Source organism: Triticum aestivum, chromosome 7D (genome assembly GCF_018294505.1).
Source record: "Triticum aestivum cultivar Chinese Spring chromosome 7D, IWGSC CS RefSeq v2.1, whole genome shotgun sequence".
Lineage (NCBI taxonomy): Eukaryota > Viridiplantae > Streptophyta > Magnoliopsida > Poales > Poaceae > Triticum > Triticum aestivum.
The window spans coordinates 545371250-545392632 of NC_057814.1; the positions used below are offsets into that span (position 1 = coordinate 545371250).

Sequence of the window (21383 nt, forward strand, 5' to 3'; positions counted from 1 at the left end):
TCGACCATCACAACTTCTGAAGAAGGCTACGAGAGCCACGCACAAAGGCTACTTTTGGTCCTGCGGGTTAATTAGTGAAAATGGCAGGGGGTATCTGCAACATGTTCAGCAACAACCGAACCGGCCCAGCTGGCGCCACTTGGCCGCCTATGATTGGCTCAGGACTAAATTTGCACATTGTGTGCAAGTTCTAGGACTACATAGTTCACTTTTGCCAGTTCTAGGACTAAACCATCACATGTCAGACAAGTTCCAGGACCTGTAGTGCTTTTACCTCCTTTTTTATATTTACAATATGTATATCGTTGTATCATGACTCATGGCTATATGCCATTGAATATTTGGTGCATTTATCTATGATTAATAACGATATTGAGCCTCCCTAGAGTGATCTTAGATATGCCTTTGCAGGTTGTGCTTTACGATCCAAGTGAGAGATTTGACAAGAACTGGTATTTTTCAATCAGAGAGGATTCTTCATCAGTTTTGTGGAAAGTACAATATTTAATAGATGTTTGTCTTAGTTATGTTTCCAACCAATGTATCATCGAGCAGTTTCTAGTCCAAAACCATTGTAGTTTTCCCTTGAAAAAAAGAACAATTCTACTTAATCGACAACAATGGTCGTAGGGTAGCATTCAAAGATGTTCTTTCCTTTTTAGCTTTTGACAAATATCTTCAGAATTGTAAAGTCACTCACCTTGCTAATCTTTTGATCTCCATAGATGCTATGTTTATCACCTCTCATACTACTATTTATTAAGTCGCCATTCATTGGCCCATGCTTTGTTGATCAATTCAGATAAAGTCCGTTGTTTGCTTGAATTTGTTCTGTGAGAAGCTACAAAACTAGACAAGTTCTTCTTAATCAATTTGAACTGAAAGTCAACCCCCATAATTCAGAAGGGAAAACTGGAATAAGTCTTCATTAGTATCGAGGTACTGTTCCATACGTCAATACTCTGATACCCTATTTTGTTGCAATTCACATATATCAAATCATGTGACACTAAGAATTGGTCAAACAATACGATCGAATATTGATATCTATACTCTGGCCATGCACCCACAAGACCCTGCGTACTACTCACTCCGTCCGAAAAAGCTTGTCCCTCATATGAATGTATCTACTACCAAATTAGTGATAGATACATCCATTTTGAGGGACAAACTTGGGACAAGCTTTTTCGGATGGAGGGAGTACCAGTGAAGAACCTATTCTCTTTGCTATTAAATTGTTGACCTTGGATATTTTAGTGCCGATTTGGGGTCCTATTTCGTTTCAATGCTACTTTTAATGACTACAAAGAGATCTCGCAGCAACGCGCGGGGTGTCATCTAGTTATATGAACTTACTTAACAGTGCATACATTAGCAAAAATACTTTTTTTAAAGGTAACTAGGGAGTTTATTCAAATCTCAGAACATCCGGGATACAAGCAATGTCTAGTAGAGTCCCTAGCCACACATGGCGACCCACCGAAAGAGACGCGGATCCTTTGGCTATCGAGTGGGCCTCGAAATTATTTTCCCTACGCTCAAAACGAAAAATAACAGAATGAAAATTATTCCTGCTAACCAAAATTTTCCTAAGGACAGGGGCATAGACTGGTGAAGCCTCGTTTTTTATATTTGAGATCACCTCTAAATAGTCCAAGGCTATCACCAGATTCTGTAGATTCAAATCCTGGGCAAGTGCAAGAGCTTCACTGCATGCATGCGCCTCCAAGCTTGCTAGATCAATCAAGCCATCAAAAACCACTGTTGATGCTCCTAAGTATCTGCCTGTACTATCCTGGCACACAGCAGCCGCAACTCCTCTTTCCCCCAAAGATGAAACTCCCCCATCACAATTTAGCAACCACACCTTCATCTTAGGAATCACAGACGGAGTGGGACTTGCTCGCGAGGTTCGAACAACAGCTATATCCAGATCCTCAAGGAAACACCTAATGAAGCACACTATGGACAGTGGGCTCTGAAATTCATCGTCGTGGATGACCTTTCGTCGTGCCCATCAGATCGCCCACATAGTTACCAGCACTCGGGCAGTATCCTATTGACTTGTGGTTTCAAATAGCCAGAACAACCAAAGTGTGGCATCCTCATTCTAGTTTGATATCACATGCTCTAGCAGTTCCTCATCACCCAAAGCCCAAACACACCTGGCCATACGACAACTCAGAAGGGAATGACGCCGTGTATCCTCGTCCGCCCCGCATATGGAACAAACTGGAGAGTCAGCCATGTGCCTGTACTGCCGTACCTGGCCTGTTGGGATCGATGTATGTGCTAATCTCCAAGCAAACACGCGAACCTTTGAGGGCAAAAATACTTAAAACAAGATGTCGATCAGCTCTGCAGAGAGCCGTCCGATCAGATCAACGGGCCAGATGCAAGGCACCCGGAACAAAACAACCGAGCGGCCAGCCACACCCACACTAGGCTATTTCCCCGATTCTCAGCGACGAGAGGCGACCTCGTGACGGCGCCGGCCAGCCAGGTTCCGTAGCGACGCGGTGGCGCCGTTCGCCGGAGTAGCGCGCCTCGACAAGAGGCCGCGCGCTGCTCCTTCGAACGGCGCTGAGCCCAGCGCAGAGGCGGGGTATCGTCTTCCTCCTTAAGTGCGGCACATCGGCGGCAACTTTCCGTGCGTCGTCCCGAGAGACCACGACATCCTGGTCCTCGTGCGGCGTCGTCGCGCGGGATCCCGGACGTGAGGCACCAACGCGGCGCCATCAGGTGAGGCCGAATCTTTTCCTTTTGGGGATTTTCATGCAAGGGTTAGTGTTGGGCATTTCTAAGGTTAGGGTTTCGGTGATTTGGGGGAAATTGGATAGTTCTTAAACAAACATCCACCATATTCTTCTAATTGCTACCCGATGCCGTATCGTCCTTATTGAACACCAATTTAACTTGAACCATGAACATTATCACATTAACCGTAGCTAATTAAAACATGGTCATCATTAATTAGCACTAACCCGATGCAATTAGGATAAGACGAGATCACTAGTTCACTAGTAAGGTCATTAACCTGAAAGATCATTAACTTAAAACAGAGAGCAATCTACCTTGAAAATGGATAATTAAGACTTACAGAACCATTGACATGTTAGCACGGGTGATTAACAACAACCGAGGCATGTAAATAGGATCTTGATCTCAGATTAGAACGTCCCAAACAAAAGCAGTAGATGTCCCTTGCTGCCCGACAGTGAGCCCCCAGCCATATGTGAAGTTCTGACAGGGAAGAGGCAACAGTGGGGGTCCCAGGACGCCACCGGCACTGTCCTAGGATGGCCAGTGGTGGTAATCAGTCTTGGAATCCCCATGGCACCTTTTTAGGATCAGTTGTTATTGGTGGAACCTGCCTCTCCTTTTCCTTGATTACTAGGCGCTGGGACATGGGCAGGGAGTTGTTGCATTGGTGCCCCTGATCAGGGCGCACACGTGGGAGCTGAGCTCTGCCTTTTCTCTTGGCTTACTTGGACAGATGTCAATTCCAATACCTGTGACTCAAAACAGGCGAGTTACTCCCGCAATGCACATGCCTCCTCTGTTGTGTTACTTGTTGGTTGATTCCCTTATTCACATTTTCTTTAATCTTAGTGAAGCGTAGTATTTAATTGTTTTCCCCAAATGAAGTATGGATACTCGTCTAATTAGTCTTTCCATCTTAGGATGTTTCGTCCTATCTGACAACCTTTATTTCCACTGAAACTTTTGCAGTTTCATCTTTAAATCTTGAGTTCATCAACTGAAGGAGATGTCTGTGGTTATGTTACAAGGCGGCAGTCCAGAGCATTTGGGCAGCGGTTTCGTTGCTTACTGCAACGGATGTTCATGTCTAGTAATGACATCTTACCATGTTGTTGAATCAGCCTTCACTAATGGCCTTATGGTTACGGTTATCTTTCCTGGTGGACAACCGCGCTTTCAAGCCGATGTACAAAATTTATCCGAGCCTGGGGACCTTGCCATACTTCAGTTTAATTGTGAGGGCCATATGTTTGAACCTCTGCTGTTTGCTGAAATATCTACCAATCGTGATTTATTTCCATGGACGGTTTATTTGCATGGATATTACAATGGTAAACGTGGACAACTTATCAGACCTTCGACATTACCTGGCCAAATTGAGTACGTAATGACGGTTGAATCTTACTTTTTGTGCATTTGCTGACTAATTTTTATTTGAACTGTGTTTTTTTTGGTGGTGGTTAAAATACATATTTGCTGGAACTGATTTGTTTGTATCTCAGCGGTATGTACGTAAATCAAGAAACTGGTGTTCATATGCTTTATGCGAATTACACCAGTAACCCTGGAATGTCTGGTGGACCAATTATTATGGGAGGTAGAGTTGTTGGAGTCAACAAAGGGTCCGAGGCAGGAACGAGACTTGCTGTTTCAGTCCTGGGTGTACACACCATGCTAGAGGATTGGGCTGTAAGAGTTCCAGACTTTGTTTTCGTTGTTTTCACTGTCTATAGGCAATTTTTAATCATGTGTAGTATTTGTCAGGGCGGAGCAGAAACAATTGCTGAGATGCTTGAAATGCTTGAAAGGCCTGGCTATTAAAATAATCAATCTTGCAACACCAAGTATTAAAGGTACTTCCTCCATTTTACTATATTTTTCATCAGTCAATCATCAATCACTATGTCCAATTCACTCCATTTGTTAAATTTTCTTGCATATCCAATTGTGTCCTTCATTGAGTTTATTTTCTTACAATTCAGACTTGCTATATCTAAACAAAAACTGTGGGTGTGCTATCTCAATTAGTATGTGTGTATGCCAATAGTACAAATTTCTTTTCTTAGGTCATCACACGTACTGTACCAATCTTGTATGCTTTGGAAGGAATTATATATCCTTCCTCACATTCACATCGACATTTAAACTTCTATGGCTGCTAATCAGTCACAAACATAACTTCACCGCTCATTCAATCCTACCTGTAGAATGTTAATTCTATGGTTAATTTGTGTACCTTTATATAATTAGCATGGATATTTGAATGAGGCCTCCTAGATTCGAAAGATAAGAGACAACAATAGCTAAGCTAAGATGAAACTTAGTTCGCCTGAAAGATTAGATAATTGTGAATAATAATTTTCCAGAGCGACTTCACAGACAACAACTGGCAAGATAAGATTTGACGTAATATCACTGGGATTTTTTTTTGACATAATTGTCAGATAATTGAGTTTGTGAGTTCATAGTCGATCGCACTTTATGTTTGTGGTGTTTGAGGTCATAAATGTGTCTTTTGACGCTTGTATTACTCTTATCATGTGTTCCTCACACTTTTTTTTTGTCAATTCTGAAGCCTTGGATGAAATATCAGTTACTTGGAGTGCATGTTTGATACTACGCTGCTGGAGCCTCGGGGTGGAGTGAAAGATGGTTTATTGCTTCCGTACATTAAGCCGTCGTTTATTTTGGAGGTTGTCTGAGTCCGATGTGTAATTTGTATCTTTATACGATTGTTATTTAAGTTATTCTTGTCCGAGTGATTACATCAGACTATCAAGGATTGTTATTTGTTATGTACCAATGTGGAGTCACATAGGTTATTTGTGCCTGTAGAGTCAGAATTATATTAATGTGATGGACTCCTGTCTAATAAGATTCGTCATGCTTGTTGGTGTATTTTTCTTTAAATACCATGAAATACTTGCTTAAAAATGCAACTGCTGATATGTCTTGCTGACACCCAGATAGAAATGTCTGCGGTTAGGTTTGGCCAATGCTGATTTTTGGGGTATACTCAACCTGTAAAATCTAAAAACAAAACTCAATAAGGGTTTGTCTATTTCTAACACGATGAGGAAAGTTCTTATATCGAAGTCAATGTGCTACTTATCCATATTCGACTTTGATATTTAGAAAATCTCGATCAACATTTACAGAGCGATGTAATGAAAAGAGAACCAAGGGAGGTATTGATCAAGGAGAGGGTGTAAGATTTACAAGCACCTGTTTGGCGTGTTAGAGCATCTCCAATAGATGTAGATGCAAAAATACCTACTTTTGCATCTCTGAGGACCAAAACCCCTCTCCAAACGATGATGTAGATGAAAAAAAATTTACATCTCCGTCTCCTGAAGATCTAAACTATAACATCTCGCGGTGCAAAATTGCATCTCCATCTATAGAAGATGTAAAACTGACGGCCGCGCGTCAACTGCCTTTCATTTCATTTCTCTTCTCCCATTCCTCTTCCTCCTGGTCGTTGACCGCACTGCCGCCGCCGTCTGACAACCACAACGCCACGCTGCCGCCGTCCCACGCCACCTGCGGCCCTCCCTCGTCGCCCTGACTCCTCTCACCCATCGCCACTTCGCCTCCCGCCGTCACCCTATTTTCACTGTCGTTGTCCCCCGATTCACCACCCCCGCCTCCTGCCGCTGCCCCGACTCCCCGCTGCAACCACCCCACTCCGCCTCCCCCACTGCCGTCTTGACTCTCCTCCGGCCTCGCCCCGCCTCCGCCGCCGTTGCCCCAACTCTCCTCCGGCCTCGCTCCGCCTCCGCCGCTGCTGCCCCAACTCTCCTCCGGCCTCGCTCTACCTCCCGTCGTCGCCTTGATCCCCACTGTTGCCGCCCAGCTCCGCCTCCCACGTCACCCCGACTCACCTCCGGCCCCGCTCCACCTTTGCTGTCGCCGCCCCGACTCTCCTCCGACCTCGCTCCGCCTCCGCCGCCGCCTCGATCCCCACTGCCGCCGCCAATATACATCTCAAATATACATCTTCTGTTGGAGTTGCTCTTTTACATCTTCGTTTTGCATCGTCTGTTGGAGTTGACACTTTTTTGGAGATGCAAAAAACACTTTTTGAAGATGTAAACTTTTACGTCTCCTGTTTTACATCTCCAAATTTGCATCTTCTCTTGGAGATGCTCTTAGAAGAAAGATCGAGAGGAAGTAAAAAATGAAAACCAGCAGTTCAAATCTTTATTGATGATGTCTATATGTAGTGTTACAAGGGACGCGTGCATACGACGCAACGGTTGCTAATTGCCAAATGTCAACTGACATACTTTTTTTAAGGAAGCCCCTTGGCACTTTATTGCAAATTTGAGAGTGTTACATCATTCAGTACATGAGGTAATAGAAAATTAGGCGGAACATCATCCCACCAAATCATTTTTTTGAGCCATAAGTATGTCTCACTAAAACATGTGCCAACTTATTTGCTTCCCTGGGGCAATGACGGAACTGAATCGACGATATCTCATGTGCAAGTTGGAAAACATCATATAAAATAGCAGTATATGATGCCAGTATCTCTGAACCTCTATTGCAAGCGGTAACGAGCTCTAAACAGTCTGACTCTACGGTGATTTTTGAGCATCCAATATCACGTACTAGTCGAAGACCAAGGTCAAGTGCCATTGCTTCTGCAGATGCAACACTTGAGGCATAACTGAAGATCTCTGCAGCACCGGCAACTGCTTCCCCACGACTGTTACGCACAACAGCAGCCATTGATCCTGTACCATCTTCAAAGAAAGATGCATCAGTATTTAACTTGTAAGTACCAATAAGTGGTTTCTCCCAGCCTACTCTTCCCGCCTGCTTCCGAGGAGACTTCTCTGCATAGTCTGCCGTTAGTGCTTGGATAGCGAAAGCTGAGCTAAGAGGTCGTTTGACATTCTCGCCTTTCCTTGCTTCTCTCCTTTCCCACCATATGTACCATGAGGCCATAGCCACTGTCGCTTGCAAGCCTAGCTGTCCTAACACCAGCGACTTCCTGTGTGGCCATCGTAGGATTTCTTCCAAAACTACAGAGCCTAAAAGATCCACTGCCAAAGCTTGATCAATAATTGTATTAAGGCCAAATGCCTTCCAAACTTGCCGAGCGCGTGTACAAGTAAACAGCAAATGGCGAATATCTTCAGGCCCAGAACGACAAATAGGACATTCTGTTGAGACTTTAATATGCCTAGAAGCGAGAATTGCCATACCAGGAACAACACCTTTAAGAGCTCGCCAGATGAAGATTTTTATCTTACTAGGGACTTCCAACTTCCACACAGCCAACCAAACAGGATTAACATTTGAGGTCCCTTCACTACTAATAATTTTTGAACCAAACTGGCGTTCCCATTCTGAGTAGTAGGCTGACCGAAGAGAAAATGAGTGTGATTTGGTCTTATGCCATGCTACATTTAGATGCACTGATAGAGGAATTCTCAAAATTCTTTCTGCATCAATTGGAAGGAAAATAATCCTGATAAGTTCCACATCCCAGGCTCCTGTATTAGGATCAATCAACTCATTCACCGTTCTTAGTAACACGTTCCCTTTCCTTGTGTGGATCATCCTTGTTGGACTCGAAGGTACCCAATGGTCCTCCCAAATATTTATTTTCTCACCGGAACCAACTCTCCAAATGTGGCCTCTCCTGAATGTTTGCAGACCAGCGACGATACTCTGCCACGTAAAAGATGATCCCTTTTTTGCCCCTGCCTTTATATTTCCATCAGGAAAGTATTTTGCTCTTAAGACAGTAGCACAAAGAGTGTCCGGATGCGTTATCATTCGCCAACTTTGTTTCGCTAGCATGGCTAAATTAAAAGCATGGAGGTCCCGAAACCCCATACCTCCTTTATCTTTTGGAAGTCACATCCTCCACCAAGCTAGCCAGTGCATTTTCTTCTCTTCCTCTGTATCCCCCACCAAAAGGCCGCCATTGCATCCGTGATTTCTTTACATATTTTCTCTGGAATTTTAAAAATAGCCATGGCATAAACTGGGATAGATTGGATAATTGCTTTCAAAGGAATTTCCTTTCCTCCTAAGGACAATAACTTTTCCTTCCAACCTTTAAGTCGATTCACAACTCTTTCAACGAGATGAGAGAAACTATCACTCCGGTCCAAACCCACCATAGATGGAAGACCAAGATATGTGTCAGAGATTGCTTCTGTCATTATGTTCAGTTCTGCACAGACCTGAGCTTTGATATCCACATTCACATTTGGGCTAAAGAAGATACTACACTTCCCTTCACTCACCAATTGTCCAGAACTTGCACAGTATTCATCCAATACCTGTTTTAATGAGGTTGCATTATTCATATCCGCTTTCATAAGGATTAGGGAATCATCAGCAAATAGTAAATGAGAGACTGATGGTGCATTTCTGCACACCCGTACACCTTCAATGCCACGAACCTCCTCTTTATGAGCCAAAGCACTAGATAAACCCTCTGCACACATAAGAAATAAATAAGGTGATAAGGGGTCCCCTTGTCGGAGCCCCCTTGTAGGGGTAAATTCCTCTGTTTCTTGATCATTATACCTCACTTTGTATTTCACCGAGGAAACTGACATACTATTTAATTACAAAAGTGGGGAAAACGTGCGGTCAAAGGAGGAGTAACAGCCGAGACGGGCCGCACCTGATCCTACGGGCCATTAGTTTCCCAACATTATTTTACCTTAAAAAAACTTTCAGAAATCCAGTCCAACCCTCAAAGGCCAAAGCCCACTCCACGGCCCAAACGCAATTGACTAAAACTAAACCTACCCGCCGGAGGCACATCACCTCGCCAACAAGATCTCAGAAAAAAAAAAACACGCCACCAGACTCCTCGCCGCCGCGGTGCTTCTCTCGACGCCGTCCCGCCGAAGCAGCGCGCTCTCCCGTTTCTCCCCGACTCCGTCCGCGGAAGCAGAAAGCCCCCGTCCCGCTTCTACCCGAATCCGCCCGGGGAAGCAGAAAATCCCCTTCCCGCATCTCCCCGACGGCTGACGACTGCGCGTCCCCTCCTGACGGCGAGGCGGCAGCGCGGAGTAGGGGAGGGGCGGCGAGTCGGGTGCTCGGAGCAGGCACCCAGGCGCGGTGGAGCAGCTGCAGTCGACAGCTTTAACCATCCAAGGCCGCGGCAAGTTTTTCTCCCAAATCCCAAATCCCCAGGAGTGACGGCGCGCTAGGTTTTGCCCATCGACGGCGCCCTCGCCCCGCGGGCACCCGCGACGCCGGACCACCAGACCGCCGTTGCACCGAGGTCGCCACCCTAACTTCCCCACCGGCCGCACAGCCAACGTTCTCGTAGTCCTTTGGTATGGCCAGTATGCCAAGTAATTCCTTTTTCTGTATCCAACACGCAATTAATAATCTCTATGCTTTGTCTACTCTTAATATTTATCATGCCTTAGCCTGATCCGATTTTATTTTGCAGATCTTAGCCAGACAGTACGATGAATGGAAATGCTGAAGCTGATTCTACCCTTGTACGTTTCCTTGTTACAACTTAGTTTGTATCTTTATCCGAATGTTCATTCTTATTTCATATATTTTCAGGTTTTCGACAAAGAAACATTGGATAAAGTCTATGAAAAAGTAGCTCCATCGATTGTGAAAGTCTTGCTAAAACCATTTAGCACGGGATTTGTTGTCTCGTCCACAGAGAAACATAACATGGTAGCTGTTTGTTCCATGTTGTTAATTGAGTGCAAAGAGAAGATACGAGTCCGCTATTCTGATGGAGATACTGCTGTTGTTGATCATACTGAAAAAGTCTCTAACAGTGATATGACTATACTGTACGCACGTAAAACTGGAAAGGCACGTCCAGCAGTACAATTTGGAGTCTTGGAGGATATCGTATGCCAAAAGATTGTGAGTCTTTTTCCTTACAAGGACGGCCTCATGATGTTCAAAGGTCACATAGGGTAAGGAAGTTTCTTCTTGTATTCTTTCTTCAGAACTTACCATACTCGACAATGGACCGATTAGATCCTCACAAACTTTCTATTCTTTTCAGTTTAGATGATTGTACCTGTGAGGATTCCAGTGGGAACATTATTCCAGGCCAAAATATCTTCTCATTCACTTGTCCTGTGGGGGGTTCTTACTCGATACATTTATACATTATTCCAGGCCAACCTTTAAGCCGTGGTGCAGGGCAGAGATTGTGAGAGCTTGCAAGTTGTCTTCCTACTTTCACGGTAAATTTATGGCAAACTTCAATAGTTGTAAGAACATTCTAATATTACTATATTTGTGGCGACCATCTTGATACATTTATTAAACTCAATTCTAGTTCTATATTGGTTGTGCTCTGTGAGCTCAACTAGGTTGTGAGGCACCCTTGGAGAGTTTGGTAAGGACAGCTACGTCGAGGTCGATAACTAACTTACCTTTGCAGATGCATAATGCTAGTCATTGTAGCATTATCCATGTTTGTGCTCCCCTCATCGGGGCAGAATTTGCTACTAGTCTCCCATTTTATGTTGTATCTGCCGTGCTAACCATGCTCTCAATTTGCACAATTGCCTAAACTTATACAAACAGTTGCTAACAGAATTAAGTGAATACTTGTCATTCCTTGAGCTCATGTGTTGTTTGTGATGTTCTTCTCCAGCTGAGGTCAAAGAAGAAGCTGGGTTCCTGGCACTCAACTGTTGGAGGGCGAGCAGTCCGGTGATCTATGAGTCAACCTGCAGAAGTGCCACGCATCAGTTGGATCAGTTGTCTTGGCATCGGGGATAACCTCGGTTATCTTTGAGTGACTGGTTAGGTGCCGTCCTAGTTTGTTAACTTGTGTTGAACCTTATTTCCTTTGTTGATTTAGGTCATGTCCTGGTTTATCAACCCCTTGCTTGGTGTTGAACCTTATGACCTCCGTTGATTTAGGTCATGTCCTAGTTTATCAACTCCTTGCTGGGTGTTGAACCCTATTACCTGATTGTGTATGTGATATCCTAATTATTTACTCTCTGCTGGTTGTTGAACTGTTGAACCTTGATAATTGGTTGGTTTAGGTGCCCTCCTAGTTTATTAACCCCTTGCTGTGTGTTGAACCATAATTGTTTATTTTCTCTGCCTATAACAATATTATAAAGGGCTGGAGTGAGGCAAGCGGGACCTCACTCGGTCCGGCCATAGCCTCGGCAAAAGGAACGCCCGCCTGGCTGGTGGCCACGTCCATGTATAGTTTTCGCAGCTTGGCCTAAGAGTATCTACAGCCGGCTGTCTGAAACACCCCTCGTACTCGTCCGGGTGGACACCCTGATTACTGAGCGGTCGAAAATGACGCCTCAAACTAGCCTTAAAACGTTCGGGCACACCCCTCATATCAGCCAAAATGGGGCAGATATGGTGAGGCGGTTGCGTACGTTCGCCACGTCGAACCCAGCCATGCTGGCTCACCCGACCTTATATATGTTCGTCCCTATCTGCTTTTTGGATCAAACCCTAGCCACTTCACTTTGTCACTCAAGCTTTCGTCCGGCATAGCGGCAAGGGGATCTGACTCTGACCAGTCCGGATCCGTCGTTGGGGTGTCGTCCCGTGTGGGTTGGAGGAGGCAATGGCTGTCCGCATTGCACTCCGCCGCTCCCGGGAGGACAACGCCCGACCAATGGTAGGATCTCGCGCGAACCCATTTGCGTCGACGCATCGGGCGCTCGGATCCTAGGAGCCTTCTAGTCTCCCTTTTCCCATCATCGGTCCGCCTAAGTATGGGTGCTACCGGGACCAGTGTGCTCGCCGTGGGAAGGAGAGGATGAGGGTGGCCGAGACCCGCCTCGCTGCCGACATGGCGGTGGCGGAGGCGCGGGCTGCCGCAGAGGGGGAAGTCATTCGCGGCAGGCGGCGGCATTGTAAAGAAGCGGCAGCAGAGGAGCACGCACGTCCTCGCCCGACAGCAGAATCGGGCGGTCCATGCCATGGCTGGACTGCCCCCCAAGGAGGAGAAGGAGGACAACGACGGGTCGAACAACTCCGGCAATGAGCAGATCCGGCATGATCCATACCGCGTTTTCGACCGCTACTTTCGTGAGAAGGACGACAAAGACGCCGGGAAGGGCAATTGCAGCCATGGATGATCTTCTCCATAGCTAGCATGTAGGTTAAACGTGCCAAATTTTGGTAGTCTGATGGGACGTCCTGATGTAGTAGTCGAATGATGTGTGTAATGCATCGTTTACGTAGTTACATTATTTTATATGGATTTAAGGTATGCTAATTGAGGTTTCTTGTTGTGAGAAAGGAAAATTTTAAATGCAACTGGTCAGTGCCAGTGGACGCGTCTGGACGCACTCGTGGACGTTTAAGGGGACGGATTTGCCAAATCCGACTATACTTTAAACATGTGGGAACAGCCACACCATCTCAATTGCAGCTAGAGGATCGTGCTCCCCTCAAGAAAGAAAGAAGCTAGAGGATCGTGCATACATCTAAACTCGGTCATAACTCTAAACTAGTTGCACGATAGTCTCGTGAACCTCCAGTTGCACGCCTTGTTCTGATTCGTTGGGTTCCACTAGTATATATGCTCCAATACATCTCCATAGAAACAATTTCACATTTTAATCCCCTCCAAGTTTATCCGTGGCTATAGGCCAACGCCAAGGCTATCTGCTGCTTCACTGTGGCTGGCAGGTGGACCACTGTGCTCTTTCTTTCTTTTCCTTTTTACCTGCAGGTGTTGTATCATGTGCGTGCTAGTATCACGTTACCGAGGATTGCCGCTGCCGTCGAATTCGCCGTTTCAATTTGCTATTTTCTGGTAACTATAGGCTGTTGGACATTTAACTGCACACGTTATTATGGCAGTAGCATGCCAGTATGGCTGAGCTTTCCCGATGGCAGCATAGCTAGTTACAAAAATAAGGTTTAAATAAGCTTCCACATTGGATCTTAAAATTAAGAAATTTTCAATCGGAGAAAAAAATATATTTATGGCGCCTATTTCGATATGGATCCATACATGAAAGTATAATAGTACAGAGTACGTTCAAACCTTACAACTTTATTATATGAAATACAACTGTGTCTCCAGTCGTAGGCACTACATTTGAATAGTAACAAATATAATATCTAAATTTTGTAATGTAGACAAATGTACTATAACACCTTACACAAAAGGATTAGGATCATGTCACAACCGAGTTCCCAGCCATAGCTTGAAGCAGTCTTGGTATCGGGGGCATCCCGATTTCAATTTGCCCTTCCAGAATCCGAACTACCTCTCCCATCGTTGGTCGTTGGTCGATCAAACTCATCATCTTGGATACACCAACATGCAACCTTGCAAGCCAGTTCAACCTGGTCCAGATTGACAACATCATGTAACATTTCATCTACCAAACTCCTGACTTCTCCTTCAAGAAGCTTATGTGCAGCATACACAGGGAAATAAACATCAAGGTTGCCACCGCTAGTACATGGTGCGCATGAGTTTCTCTTTCCAGATATAATTTCCAGCAGCACCATACCGTAGCTATAAACATCGATTTTTGGTGTAATAGCAACCCCAAAAATCCATTCAGGTGCAAAGTACCCTGCAGTTCCTCTCATTGTAGTCAAGACTCGGGTAAACTCCCTTCCTAAGAGCTTTGCCATCCCAAAGTCTGCAACTTTTGGAACGAATGAAGCATCAAGAAGTATGTTTTCTGGCTTGATATCACAGTGTATGATGCAGTCTCGACAGCTCTCATGCAAGTAAGCTAACCCTCTCGCAACTCCTAGGGCTATCTGGTACCTAACATTCCAATTCAACATTGTAGAGTTGTTTCTAAATAGATGCACATCAAGTGAGCGATTTGGCATGTGCTCGTAAATAAGCAACCTCTTAGAACCCTCACAACAAAAACCAACAAGCTTAACTAAATTGATGTGCTGGACAGCTCCAATCGAGCTCACTTCAGCTCTAAATTGCTTCTCTCCTTGATAAGCACCGTCAAGCCTTTTCACGGCTATGGCAGTTGAGTCATTTAAAAACCCCTTGAATACAGAACCAAAACTGCCTGCCCCTAACTTATCTGTGAATTTTCTTGTGGCATGCTGTAAATCAGTGTATTTAAATGCAATGATTCTGTTACAGCCTTGAACACCATCCAGTATACGGCTAGAGCCCTTCCTTATGTTTCTCCAAATCCTTACCAGGAGAAGTGCAAATAAACCCAGAGCAGAAACGCCTGCACCCGTTGCAACTCCAATAACAATTCCCTTTCTGTTGTTTTTCGATATGTGGAAATCTTTAGCAGAAACACGAAGGTAAAGAGTTTCTCCAGTTGAACTGGCAGTGCCACTACATTGTAGTGCTCTTATGTTGAGGAGTTCATTATGCCAGATAGAACATCTTTCATTATTGAAGGAATATGCGGTGCAAGAGCAGTTACTCAGGCAAACTTGTGCGCACTCACTCACGCTTGTAACAGCTTCTACTTTTGGGGCATTCTGAGGCAACTTAACACATGGCACAGAGTAGAACTTGTCTGTGGTATGAGTTGTGCTTTTATTGCTAATGCAGTCTAACTGAGTATTTCTCGAGCAGCCACCGGTTGTATCTTCTAGCTGCCAATACTTGGGGGATGTTATGGTGAAGCCCTCCATGCAACTGCAATATGGAACTGCATTATCATAGCAAATTGTGAATGGTCCACAGATTGCATAGACATCACACTGAAGTTTCGGTTGGGCATAGACCATTGTCCAATCCTGTGAACCCTCCGACCAAACGAACTGTTTTGATCGACCTGAGACATCCAGTACATTACGAGTAACCATTGATTCATCGACTACAGTAAGTGTCATGTACTTCTCTTGGTCATTGTGAACAAAATTTGAAGTAAAAGGTGGGTTGTTGCCTGACATCTCTGGTATTGAGGCAAAGTATTTGCCATTCCATACACCAGTCGACCAATATGGTATGGAGGAGTTCATTGGTGTAAGCAAGAACTGATTGGCGCCACTTGGGTCTAACCTATCACAGTACACACCGGTAGCTGGGTCGTTCAAGTTCTTCCAAGAAACTAGACGACGGTTTAGGCCAGTGAGCTTGTCCCATCCAAGCTTCGCCCCAGGGAAAAGTGTGTCTGTAGGGTGATCAAAGCTCTCCCACAAAATCTCTGATGAGTTTGAAGAATCTGTTAGGATGAGATTTCCTCTACTCAAGAGCATAGCAGTGGTGCTATTTCTTGTGATGTTTGCTTGTGTACTCCAGATTATGGACTTCGTGGACTGGTTTAAGATGACAAGGTTGCCATCGTGGGAGATTGTGAGCTCCAGTGAGGTGGTGTTCTTGATTGGCCTATCCCTATTTGGGACCCATGCAGAAGTAAATTTGGGGACTGTATTGAACCATATGCCAAGGTACCAGTTGGTGGTGTCTCGTGATGGTTTGCTGCTGCTTGTGTTGAAGAAGCCAAGCGCGTACCTGCCATTGTTGGAGACGAGCTTGTCGTTGACAGAAAGTGCTTGGCCGGCAAAGATGGTGTCCGTCGCGGCATAATTTGTTTGGGTGCACAGGAAGAGGAGCAAGGTGAAATATATGAGATGCATGAAGGACTGAGGAGGATGGAGAACTAGCAGATGCAGGGACTGTAGATATAAGATGAGTGCTCAATGGTCTGGTCATAGAACTGAAAAAACACGGTGGAATCAAAATTCAAGCACTAGTGCACAACAATCCAACTAGTTGAAAAAGTTGCTTATTTGAGTGTATCTTTCATCTGCGGCAGGGGGAAGTTGTAGTCCGGTCTTGTTGTGGACTGTTCTAAATTTTTAATCAGTGAGAAACTTCTTCTGGAATCTGGATTGGGTTTGCGTGGTGGAGATTGGAGCCGTAAAAGATCGTGTGGGATCGGACATTTGTGGACAGTTGACAAGTATGCAAATACTTCGGGCCCTAGCTTGATGTTAAGCAAACAAACATATGAGTTGATACAAATGAGATGACAGGTTTTTGTTAGTGTTACACTTTTCTGTAAACTGTTCTTTTGATCACAACTGTTAGTATTATTTTTTGTGTATTTGAGAGGACAATAGCCATGACATTTTTTTTGTACTATACCTCTGACGGCGCAAGAACTCTCTGGTTCTTGCTTTTACTTCTGTATATATGCGCTCCACAATGTAATCTCGCTAAACTTCTGGTATTTCCTCCCATGTCTTGGATATAGCCCGATCCTGATGATGTAAAAAATGGTCCTGTACCTATTCTCAGTATGCTCTCTTGGCCCAAAGAAATCTCAGGAATCCTTGTAGTTTCTTTTACTTATACTTTTTGGTTTGCATACTTTGCAGTTTTTCATATGTATCCATCTGCACAATAGGTATGTACATTCTACGTGGACATTTTGTGTGTGCACAATAGCTACTTTTTTGGTTCGAAATATTCCAACAGTTTCTATTTGAGCAATGAAATATCTTCTCGATACTCTGGGATGTAAGGGGATTTAAAGTGGCGCGACATTAAAAATCTACTACAGTATGTTTTTAAATTTATGTGTTTTGACTGAGCGTAGAACTGTAGGTGTGAAAATATACCTTGTGGCATGCTCATGCGCGATAGGACCAGGCTGAAGTACAGAGGCAGAAAGGGGCTGGGGCTGAACATAGGGTTAGTTTATTTTCTGAAGCTGTTACATGTATACTCTCCCCGTTCCTAAATATAAGTCTTTTTAGACATTTCAAACGGACTACAACATAAGGATGTATGTAAACATATTTTAGAGTGTAGATTCACTAATTTTGCTTCGTATATAGTCACTTGTTAGAATCTCTAAAAAGACTTATATTTGGGAACGGAGGGTGCAATATGCATGGCTATATTACCAGTACATAGATCAGTTGGCGGTAAACCGACTTATTGGCTAGCAAATTTTAACCTGGACTACTGCTTACTATTTCCTCCATCCGAAAAAGCTTGCTAGATACATTCATTTGAGGGACAAACTGTGCTAGATACAGCCATTTGAGGGATAAGCTTTTTCGGACGGAGGGAGTAGCTGTCACAAGTGTTGTACTTATTGGCAGGTTTGATATGGAAAATTAGACTTGTTCCTACTGATGTTGCTAGCAAAATCAAACTTGACTGCTGATACTGGCTGTCACATAGTGTTGTACAGTAAGTACTTATTTGAAAGTCTGCTGTGGAAAATTAATCACGGAAGAAAGCGGACCAAGAGTACGAGAATCCACATCAATGTCGAATGCAGCCTCAAAATAGCATACGAAATTTGCAAGAAATTCGTCATTTCTCCTGATGTTCTAGCCCGCTCCCCACGCTGGAAGCCACTCTGGCTCCGGTGGCCATCGCCCCGCCGTGCGCCACTCCGACGCACCTGCGGCCACCCTCCTCGCCCGCAGGCATGGCTAGCCATCTGCAGTTCTCTGACTCTGCTGCCTCCTTGGCCAAGGGCTCCCTACCGCGCCCCTTCCCTCTCTGCCCGGTGTCTCCTTGCCTCACAGTAGCATTTTGAGAATTTTGTGAAGCATATGTGTGTGTGTGTTACAATTTGCTTACCTCACAGTAGCATGCAAATTACACAATCTGATGGCTAATCCATCTTCTTCCACTCTTCTGCCCTGTAATAGTCATCTACGACAAGTCAACGCTGACTTGTCGCCATAGCAGGGCTTGAAACGTCAAGGTCAGCGTCCAACATAGGAACAGTAGCAATGGAGGCATACTGCTCTCGGGGGAGGCACTCATGTCCACTTCAATTGGACGCACCTAGACCGCATGCCATCTGTCTCTGCACCTCTTGCCATGGATCGAAGGAAGGACGCCACATTCGTTGGCACACGAAGTAGTTCATCCAGAACTCAGATGCGTCATTGGCGCCTGGGTTGCCCGCAGAGGGAACGCTAGGGCCGTCCATTACATTGATCAATTCAGATTTGAAATCATTAATTGGCTAATTGCATGACTGATCAGTTGGTGAGGCACTTCTATGGTAGTTGTGCCGCATTCGCACCTACATGTCTCGGTTGATAAATACTAGTCTGCATTTGTAGTGTTGAGAAGTTCCAAACGTTCAGAATTTTTTAAGAGTACCAGTTATGCAAGCATAAGATTCGTAGAAATTTATGCGTGTTCTCAATAGTAGTTAGGGGGAAGCTGAGTCCGTGTCCAACGTGAATCTCTAGATGTGTTAGCCGCTGATTTTGTCCTAGCACCATGAGGGTCACATTTTGATACGGGTGTACGTGCACCTTGTCATCATGACAGTGAACTTTTCTTGAGATATGTGTGGTTCATATATGAGCATACATCTAAACTCAGTCATAACCCTAAACTAGTTGCTAGGGTAGCAGACTTATACTCCCTCCGTTTCAAAATATTTGTCTTTCTAGAGATTTCAACAAATGACTATATACGAAGCAAAATGAGTGAATCTACTCTCTAAAATATGTCTACATACATCCGTATGTTGTAGTTCATTTGAAATGTTTAGAAACACAAATATTTGAGAACGGGTGGAGTATATATACAACATATGCACGATGGTCTCGTGGACCTCCAGTTGCACACCTTGTTCTGATTCGTTGGGTTCCACTAGTATATACTCCTATGCTCCAATACATCTCCATAGAAACAATTTCACATTTTAATCCCCTCCAAGTTTATGCGTTATAGGCCAACGCTGAGGCTATCTGCTGCTTCACTGTGGCTGGCAGGTGGACCAGTGTGCTCGTTTTTTTCCTTTTCTTTTTTACCTGCAGGTGTTGTATCATGTGCGTGCTCGCATGCTCCTCGTGCCCGCTCTTCGCTGCATGGAACTGTTGGATACTGCAGAAAATTACACATGTACTTCCTTAATTCCTAAATATTTATATTTCTAGAGATTTCAACAAGTGACTACATATAAAGCAAAATGAGTGAATCTACACTCTAAAATATGTCTATATACATCCGTATGTGATAGTCCATTTGAAATCTCTAAAAGGACAAATATTTAGAAACGGATGGAGTATATAGAAATGTATACTACATGGTTGTAAAGTTTCATTATGAAATACCGCTTTGATGTGATCTGCACAAAAACCTATGAATTTCTAGCACATGTAAAGTTTCACTATGGATAATTCATGATTTTGTTTTTCTGTCTAGACCACATCAAAACGTATTCCAGCATAAAAACTCACAGCCGTGAAGTATACACTTGTATGTATATGTGTAATTTTTTTCAGGAAAAATCGAAACATAATCGAAGTTGATTTTTGATTTTTACAACATTGCAAGCTTCATGGAGCCAAAAATCGTAATTCGGATACTACGGACCATGAATCCATTATGCAGGCAACCAAACGCCACAGTACCACCGTTGACAACACTCAGGTAACAAAAAACATGACAAAACTACGTGTACCTCCAACGGACAGATAGTACTCATCAGGACAACATTTGAAGATCACGTAGGGCACATGCATTCACACCTAACACAAACACCGTCAAGTAAACACACAGACCAGTTCACGACTTACATTCACCCTCTCTCATCAAGGAAAAAAATATGGTGCACACAGACATGCGCTCCTACCAACCACGAACAATATATGGCCTAAACCTGACTACAACCAATTCCACTGCATAAAGTTTAGTGAGAAGCAGTTGCACTCACCCGACAGGAAACCATAGCCGCCGCCCATCTTCTTCTCTTCCTCGCGCGAGCTGATCCATCTACTAGTTTTTTACATGTGCCTCCAACGGTTGCACCACAACCACGTGAGCCGGCACCCTGTCCACCCCTATCAGATCCATACTCAAACCTCGGTCGGTGCGCATTGGCGGAGCTAGAGAGGAACTTCAGGGGGGCAAATGGTAAAACCTGCAAACTTGAGGGGGCAAATACTTTTTTCTTTCTCATCTAAGCTCTCTAAAAAGAATTCCTTCACACATTTTTCTAAGTTTTTTTTGGGGGGGGGGGGGGGGGGGGGGGGGCACAGCCCCCCATGAGCACACATAGCTCCGCCACTGTCGGTGCGGACCTTCAGTTATATTAGTTTCATTAAAAAAGATTCATTCATTCTCCCATGCCCCTCTCGATTGATGGAATGATCAACATTTTTAATGTGCTTCCCTAAAGCTAAACATTTTCAATGTGCTGAATTCACAACAAAGGAAATGTTATATTTAAGGAAGAATATCAGCGGCATTGGCCAGCTAAACATAGCGAAAAAATTCCATGAAAATAGTTTCTGACATGTTCATGGAGTAAGAGGCAGCAGGAAACCAGCATAGCCCACATAGATGTTGAATGGTACTAGCTGAGATCACCTCATGAGTCATGACGCTGTAAGGATGCACTGCACTGCATGAAGCGCAAGTTGGAATGATCACAACACTATTCACTACATATACTGATTACTTGGACTAATACGATATTGATGAAGTCAAAAAGAGAAGTCACTATTAATATCATTTGTGTTAAGTTTCACGATTTTAGATTGACATGTGTTAACCATCTAGATATTGCTCTTTTTTATTAGCACCGACACACATATCTATTCATATTGGTCAATTGACCTAGATAAAGCAAAGAAAGCCTAGGATTTTGTAGCATTTAGTCTACACGTTTAGTTGCAAGTAGCACCCAGAAAAAAACAATGTATCATCGTGGCAGGTA

At 44.2% G+C, this 21383-nt stretch overlaps 1 protein-coding gene and 2 long non-coding RNA genes across 4 annotated transcripts; 2 read left to right on the plus strand and 1 right to left on the minus strand.

The window, feature by feature from the left end:
* The first annotated feature begins 2433 nt into the window (after positions 1 to 2433).
* LOC123167595 (uncharacterized) lies at positions 2434 to 5663 on the plus strand. The gene is made up of 5 exons (XR_006483996.1): positions 2434 to 2742; positions 3733 to 4143; positions 4266 to 4452; positions 4528 to 4616; positions 5339 to 5663. It is a non-coding gene; the product is annotated as an uncharacterized lncRNA (long non-coding RNA).
* Positions 5664 to 9564: 3901 nt separating this feature from the next.
* LOC123165295 (uncharacterized) lies at positions 9565 to 11756 on the plus strand. 2 transcript variants are annotated; one of them, XR_006482921.1, is made up of 5 exons: positions 9565 to 10100; positions 10202 to 10253; positions 10324 to 10694; positions 10787 to 10970; positions 11387 to 11756. It is a non-coding gene; the product is annotated as an uncharacterized lncRNA (long non-coding RNA). The 2 variants fall into 2 exon arrangements; XR_006482920.1 differs by having other exon boundaries at positions 9565 to 10082.
* Positions 11757 to 13689: 1933 nt separating this feature from the next.
* On the minus strand, positions 13690 to 16463 carry LOC123167445 (G-type lectin S-receptor-like serine/threonine-protein kinase At2g19130). Its single transcript, XM_044585288.1, has one exon. It carries the CDS (start codon positions 16309 to 16311, stop codon positions 13966 to 13968), a length of 2346 nt encoding a protein of 781 aa, XP_044441223.1. The 5' UTR covers positions 16312 to 16463; the 3' UTR covers positions 13690 to 13965.
* Between the last annotated feature and the right edge of the window lie 4920 nt (positions 16464 to 21383).